This window comes from Acanthopagrus latus, chromosome 23, assembly GCF_904848185.1.
Source record: "Acanthopagrus latus isolate v.2019 chromosome 23, fAcaLat1.1, whole genome shotgun sequence".
Classification (NCBI taxonomy): domain Eukaryota; kingdom Metazoa; phylum Chordata; class Actinopteri; order Spariformes; family Sparidae; genus Acanthopagrus; species Acanthopagrus latus.
Genome location: NC_051061.1, coordinates 11,503,216 through 11,510,837, shown reverse-complemented (window position 1 = coordinate 11,510,837; position 7,622 = coordinate 11,503,216). Strand labels below are relative to the sequence as shown.

The 7,622-nt window shown below is 40.9% G+C and overlaps 1 protein-coding gene across 2 annotated transcripts; it reads left to right on the top strand.

The window, feature by feature from the left end:
- The first annotated feature begins 3,684 nt into the window (after window positions 1–3,684).
- On the top strand, window positions 3,685–7,191 carry LOC119013297. 2 transcript variants are annotated; one of them, XM_037087683.1, is made up of 4 exons: window positions 3,685–3,787; window positions 4,834–5,166; window positions 5,709–5,830; window positions 6,607–7,191. In XM_037087683.1, exons 1-4 carry the CDS (start codon window positions 3,721–3,723, stop codon window positions 6,694–6,696), a joined length of 612 nt encoding a protein of 203 aa, XP_036943578.1. In that variant the 5' UTR covers window positions 3,685–3,720; the 3' UTR covers window positions 6,697–7,191. The 2 variants fall into 2 exon arrangements, with proteins under 2 accessions (XP_036943578.1, XP_036943577.1); XM_037087682.1 differs by lacking the exon at window positions 3,685–3,787 and adding an exon at window positions 4,088–4,707.
- Window positions 7,192–7,622: the final 431 nt, after the last annotated feature.

Genomic DNA, 7,622 nt, shown 5'->3' with positions numbered 1-7,622 from the left:
ATTTTAAAGAGCTCGGTGTAGCCCTGAAATGAATGAACTGTATTCACTTGCCGACCTCTGTTGTTGCCCTTTGCTTGTCTGAAAGGCAAAAATGGACTCACAATATTCTTCCCACTGTCAGCAAACGCTCCAAAAGCTATGGATGTCACTTCTGATTATACATGACTTGAATTTAAGGTCACCTTCTCTTAACTCCTCCACTTTGATTTGAATAGCGGTGAGCTGCCGTCTTGATAACTCTTTATAAGCCTCTTACGGTGGAGCTGAAGGGGCGCAGAGGGCAGATGATCTTCTAGCCGTGATAACACTCTTCAGAAATTAAAGGGGCTGACAGAAATGGTTTTCATGCTGTGCTCACCTTGGGCTCAACCAAAAAGTGTTTTGTTTTGTTTTTTTGCCCACCATGATGTGCATGTTCCATATGTCGGCGTAGGTTGGAAGGTAGGTAGGTGTCAGTCCAAAAGAGGGCCTGAGTAAAAGTTACTCTCAGAATAGTTCCAGTGTTTTGGTTTTTTTTCTCTGAGCTACAACTCCCTTCAGAGCCAAACCCTGAAGAGTGCTGTGGCATGGCGGTGTGCAGTGAAAGGCATGCGGAGGTCAGGCAAGATCGGGAAAAGAACTTCCTGCCCTGGAGAAATGCCAGGATGTTGGACTGTAGTCAATGGAGGCTTGTTTCAGTAAGTGCAGTGCCCACAGGGTAGTCCTGTGCCTTTTATTATACTTTAAGACACAGAGTGAGCCTGGATCCCAGCTGCCTTCCTCAATCTGTTTCTATAATTTAGTTATTTTATGAGGTTTCTGTTGTTGTTTTTGCTTGCAGCAAGCAGTTTGCTCCTTTGTCCTGGTCAACGGCTAATCAGTAAAATCTCTTTTATCTATCGCCCTCGATCATCCTACTAATCTTTCTAGAAAGACGGGAGATTAACATTTTTCCTCCCCCCACAGCCATATGCCGAGTCATTTAACTGATGCCTGTGATGGATGTTTAAAGCATCCTTTCTCATTTGCAGCGTCAATGTATTGACAGGGCTACTAAACCATGTGCACTCCAGATGAGGCCTGTGTGTGTGTGTGTGTGTGTGTGTGTGTGTGTGTGTGTGTGTGTGTGTGTGTGTGTGTGTGTGTGTGTGTGTGTGTGTGTCTTCCGGGAGATGTCTCAGGAGGAAAAGGATGCGTGAGCTTGGAAAAGGAATTGGGGAAATGAGGTGAGTCATCTCTGGGTGACATGGCAAGCAATCAGTCAATCAATACCCCTGTTCATGCTGCACACTGACTCAGCAGCTCGGCCAGGCAGGAGGGAGGAGGGAGAGTTGGAGGAGGAAACGCACTATTAATACGTTGCTGAGTAGCTTATCTAATAATTCTGTGGTTGTATGAAACGATTAAGTCAATAGTCTCCCTGTGATCTTTTGCTGTCTTCCTGTCCTCTTTGTGACCAGAGACAGATTCTCCTGATTACCCTGCAGTCTCAGTAATATACAAACAAAAAGAAAAACACCTCCCACCCAGCAGAAGCCCTAAACAGGAAGCCCTGGTTGGCAAGTGGACAGGGAGTGTAAAAAGCCTTCCTCGCAGCGTCTGCTCCAGCTCACATTGTACCTCCTTAACTGGATGAGACTGGAGGAGGGGAAATGATGGGGGGGGGGGAGTGGAGGGATGGACAGGGACCCTTTTTATTCGGTCCCAGAGGGAGGCAGACGGAGCAGAGTTTGGGCGTGGTGATTTCGGATTAATTCAAGGACTGTGAAAGCCTTTGATTGATGTTATCGATGTTGAGTTTTTCAATTCTCTCGGGACAGTGGCGAGTTAATGGAGTTTGTTGAGGTCATTTCAGCTTCAGAGTGCAATGGTCATCGTGTTGTCTGCAGGAGGTACATGGCTGTGATTTAACCGAGTATATGTTTTTCTTTTTAAAAAAATATATACTTGATGTGGAGAGACAACACTTGTTTTGGTCTTTTTAACGCCTCTTGCTCTTCATGAGTGACTGAGGGAGCAGCTGATCATATGCCTGACTGAATTTGAGAGGCCCTGTGATTTCATGGTTTTCAGAATGCTTGCAGATGACACTTTTACACTTTGCTTTATAAAGAGAGTCATGTGCGGAGATTTTAACAAGATTGTTGCCTGTAAAAGGTAGTCTTTAAATCCCATTTAAATCCCTTTTATTATTGTCTATTCAGGGATCCCTATAAAAACATTTGACAGTGAGCAGGGCCGGGGCTTACATCGTCGGTGTCCCTTACAAAGCATGCACAGTTACATGCAGTATGTGTACATTTGAGAAATACTACTTTGTCATAACATTGCACCTTGAACTTTGAAAGTCTGTAAATTCGTAGTCCACAGTACAGAATAGGGGATAAAAGAATAGTAATTTTGGAATGCAGCTTCAGTGAGCTGACATCTGTTTTTGCTCTCTCTGTGAGGACTGTGGGTCAGAGTAGTAAGAAAAGCATGCTGGCTGGCATGCTGCAAAATGTGATTGGATGCAGCAGGACATCATGTTTTTCTTTTGGTGAACTGGACTGACATGTAATTGGGACACACTAAATCTTTTTCTGACATGCTAAATGGTATGACATCTCACATGTTGGAGCGCACTGATTGTTTCTTTCAAAGATATGAGATGAATAGGATTTTTTTTAAACGCTGTGAACACAAGTAGCAAAATTCCACCCACCTCCATTGTATTCTGTCTGATGTCATACTTGGAGAAGTGATGAGCCAGCAGCATGGTTTACCATCCTATGGATCTTAAATAGATCATTGGCTGGCATTTTCTCAGTATCTGTCCCAGTGTGAATATATCCATGTCTGCTGTTGTATCCCAATTGGGTCACACTTAACATTAACCCATGAAGATTAAATGGTTTGTAATACACTATAAAGTTGTTTTAGGCAGATATAAGGATATTTTGTAGTGTTTATTGATGTACAGTAATTGTCAACAATTGTAACTTTGTCTATGAACACATCATTTATATAATTACACCTGTATTACTGTATTGTCATGATGGCTGTTGACAGACATATATAGTGTATATGTATACAAATACACTTACATAAATATTGTTATATCTGAGACAACTAGAGTGTGTTGCATACTATTTATTAAAAGTTCATATAAGTGCTAAATACAGTAGTTTGAAGTATTTTCAACCACTCTGACATGTTTGCTCTTGCTCCACTAGAGGGCAATACAAACACTGTAACACACTTCCACCCTCTGCTGAAACTCTACTTGTGACCTACTTTTGGTGTGACTGTGTCCTGACACCATCTCCCTTCAGTTTCAAGCCTTGACAAACATATTAACCCACACTGTGCTGTCTTTCCTGGTGTCTGACGCCTCGGAGAGGTCGACTGAAGAACAGTCTGGCGTCCAGCATCGCTGTCACTATGAGTTATGTGACCTCTGAGAAAAAAAAAAAAAAGTTTTGAGACAGTAAAATAATTTGTTGACCTTTGACCGTTGACCTTTTATCAAGGTGAAAAGACATATCATGCCCTGATATTGTTATTGTGGTGGCTAATTCATATTAGAGCTGACAATCTCACATTGTGGTTTACTGTTTGTATTAGGTCTCTGGAATAACCAGTTTTGCTATAGTCACATGTTGTGGGTCCGTCAAGAATCCTGGTCTGAGGGCAAAACACTTCGAGGACACTTCCTCTTAAGGAGTCACATTCGGGGAAGTGTATATTCCTTTCATTATCATGTCTGCTGTCTGGTTGAAGGTCATACCCATCCTTTGTCTCTCCTGCACAGCCCTAAGTGGCAGAGGTAAGAGCCATTATTATTTATACATCGTTCAAGTGTTTTCAAATTATGCAATATTGCCCTTCAACTCCATTTTAGAGGTAAATCCAAGTTACTTTACAGTAATTAAATGATAATAAGTATACACAATATATGTGTATTATGTATATATGTTTGTTGTAAAAAGTACCTACAACTCGTACTTTATTAGAAGTAGATATCTTGTGAAATTACTACTTTGATAAAAGTAAAAGTCACCCAGACGAACAGTACTTCAGCAAAAGTCTTAAAGTATCTGATATTAAATGGACTTTTAATAGTATCAAGAGTACGAGTCAAAGTTTCAGGTCCTATCTAACTAATAAGTCAAACAAATGTAGCGGAGAGGAAGTATAAAGGGGCAGAAAATTGAAATACGCAGTGATATTAGTTGCATGTGCTTCATGTAATCAGCTTCTTTAACGCAGGACATTCACTTCTTGTCGAGCAGGTTTGCATTATTGTATCGGTGCTGTATTTTAAGAAGAGGATCTTCCAATGCACAGCTGTTTTCTCAAGCACTCCACCAATAAGAGGAACTGAGACTGCTGAACACAGCACAAGCCCCCAAGTTACCTCCAGATAGAAATCTTGCCCGATGCTTTAGAGCAGGATAAAAGAAGCATTCTACTGTTCATCTTCTTTTTCAGCAGTTGTGGTTCGACCTCAGAGAAAAAGCTGTTACTGTGTAATGTGTCAGAGCAGACTGTATGATAACTGTGTAAAACTCTGGCCCACATCATAGACCTTAATAGGTCACGTGTTGTTTTTTTTGTAATCATCTTGGGTGATGTGGGTGAAAGCACTCATCCATTTCCTGCTGACAGTCACTGTCATCATGTCTGCTGTCTGGTTAAAGCTCGGAACTGTGCTCTGTCTCTGCTGCACAGCCCTGGGCGGCGCAGGTAAGACTGATTCCATTTACAATGCGTAAGAGTGGAGCAAATGTGCGTGAGGCAGGATGAACACGCAAATCTTTATCAAATGTAAAATGAGATTAAACTGAGAGATTCTGTGTCTTGTCTACCTAGAGACCGGTAGTGTGCTATGGAGAGATCGTGGAGGAGCCGTCACCATCCAGTGCAGCACCTCGTTGGACATAGATTCCCTGTATTTGAAGAAAGGTCTCAAGGAAAAATACGACGTTTTATTTGAAGATGGAAACTCAGGGAAGCAAACCATCGCCACGGAATTCCTGGGCAGGCTGCAGTCACACGGACGGGTCCCCAATAAGAGCATCCTCATCAAAAACTTGACCTCTGGTGACACGGACACCTACTGGTGCATTTACACAAAGTTTGACACAAAGTCTGGTCGGATGGTTGATGAGAAAGGCACTGGATCTGTGCTCCTGGTGGTGAGAGGTGAGCCTTATCAATGTTTGTATAATCCCATAAACCCTTCAGTTCTTACAATTTGACTTCACCAATTGGACAGAAGTTTCTTCTAAGTACGAACTCAACAATAATGTATCCAACAACGTATATAGCATGTTAATGCACTGTAACAGCAGGTTACAGGTGTAACTTTTGTGACTATTAAGAGACTTTGTGTGTTCAGTCAAAGCAGGGATTTCACATATTACTGCAAAGTCTCAGACGCAATCTAAAAACTGAGCTGCTGTTGGCTCTGCTGCTGTGACTACTTATTCAGAGAAAATGTAAAAATCAAAGTGCCACATTCAGCTCACAGACATTCGGCACATCTCGGCACCATTTCAAGTGGATGGCTGGTACAGAAACTGTTAACTTCTGTTTTTATTTTGTAACTTCCCCAAAACAACTTTCTATAAGGAAGTAGGACAAATTTCATTGATCGATGTTCGATATCCCTCAGATTCCAGTGCGGTGGTGAAAATAATGAAAACCTTTGCAACCGGAGCTAAACGCACTATACATTATTACAGAGCCATCAGATGCGATGAAGCAGTGTGACCCAGCGAGTAACGAGCTGGTCCTGGTGTCTGTGGTGATCTCTGCTGCTGTCCTGCTTGGCATCATCATGGGCTTCTTCATATGGATCATCAAGGTAGCCATGTGTTTCAGCAGTTCTGTGTGTATGTAGGTGTCTGTGTGTGAGTCTTCATATGATTGTATTTTGCGATGACTCACAGCCCTAACCCTGATGGAAGCTGACCGGGGGCTGTTTCCATGTTCCGGTTACGCTCAGCAGTACCGTACAACACATAGTACAAGCAGTTTATTTGAAAGTTGAGGTTTATAGTCAGTGTAACTTTCAACTTTCAAAAGTTTTTTGTAGAAAAATGACACACACACACACATAGATATTGTGTTCAAATATCACTTAAGTCAAAGTCAAAGTCACCCATGTGAATAGTACTTGTGTAAAAGTATCAAAAGTATTTTTTGCAGCAATAAATGAACTGAAATATCAAAAGTAAAAGTGAATTATATATATACTCTGCTTGTTGACCTGGCTGATCTGGAACCCAGGATTTATCTGATTACGGGAATCAGTGCTTTTAAACAAATTGATCATAAAAAGTGCTATTTTGGCTCTGATGCAGCAAGCAATCTGCAAAGTTATCAAATAAATGTAGGAAAAGTACAATATTTGCCTCCAAAATGTAGTGGAGTGGAAGTACAAGGTAGCAGACAATACATACACTCAAGTACAAGTACCTTTGAATTGTATCTAAATACTTTAATAAATGTACTTAATTACATTCCATCACTTTATATTCACCGTATATATTGTCACTTTATGACCTAAGAGACTCTGACCTTCTCATTGTGTGGTCCTACATCTTCTAACACGTTGGCAACAACATCTTTTGTCACCAGACTAAGGGTTCGAGCAGCACAGCGAAATCAAGACGCGTCCCCAGCAATGATGTTTATGAGGACATGCGTGGTGGAACACTCAGGCGCTGAAGATGTCAGCCTACAGCCAAGCCACCAACCTGAAACTCCATCTCTGCACCGCTGAGGTGCAAGGGGTGCATGTAAAGCAATGGAGCAACTCAGCTATAAACACACTCTGACATCTCTTCAGGCCTTGTGCGTGACTGTATGTATGTCAGTTAAAGACAGTCAAGACGATGAAGTCTATGAATTGCACGAATGTACATCACGGGGACAACTGCACTGCCAGTGGACAGTTTGGCAGAATGTACCATAATACAAGACACAGCACAGATGTCAGTTTGCCTTGTCTAATGCTAAAAATCTAAACTGGACTGTGGCCTTGACCTGTGACCTTCTCATGTAGTTTAATGTAAATATGTTTAATTTCAGTCATTTCCTGTTTTTCTATCTTGAAATGGGATTTACTAAAATCAGGGAATATGAATTTTGTAAAAGATAGATACTGTGTATTGTCAGAATGACAACTGTAATTTGCTGTCTGCGTAAATAAAACAATATATTTAAAAAAAAAACATATTGACTGATTTCTTTCTCATGTAGGATAGAATAGAACAGATGTTTATTGTCATCGTCAAGGACAAATAAGCATAAATATAAAAGAAATAAACATAAATATAAACAGGTATGATGAAATATCTTAATTGGCGATATACCAGGATTGCTCACCGATTAATCATCCAGTGTTTTTTTTTTTTTTCGTATCAACACCAGAAACAATGGACACAACACAGAAAAATAAAGCAAAAAAAAAGAAGCCAATTAACATTTTAAGTTTTCAATTTTTTTGTACACATAAATTAAAACAATTAAATAACCCCTAACCCCAACTTGCAGCTCCCAGTCAGCCACCCAAATCTTATCTCCGAGCTTTGACTGTGATGACCGATTAGCAGCATTGTAGCATTGGGATTATGTAGAACTAATGAACAGGT

Excerpts from the sequence above, each read along its gene's own strand:
- LOC119013297 (XM_037087682.1), top strand. The coding sequence starts at position 4,593 with ATGTGGGTGAAAGCACTCATCCATTTCCTGCTGACAGTCACTGTCATC. Across the intron at positions 5,167-5,708 it reads TGTGCTCCTGGTGGTGAGAG|AGCCATCAGATGCGATGAAG; the intron begins GTGAGCCTTATC and ends ACATTATTACAG. Across the intron at positions 5,831-6,606 it reads TCTTCATATGGATCATCAAG|ACTAAGGGTTCGAGCAGCAC; the intron begins GTAGCCATGTGT and ends TTTTGTCACCAG.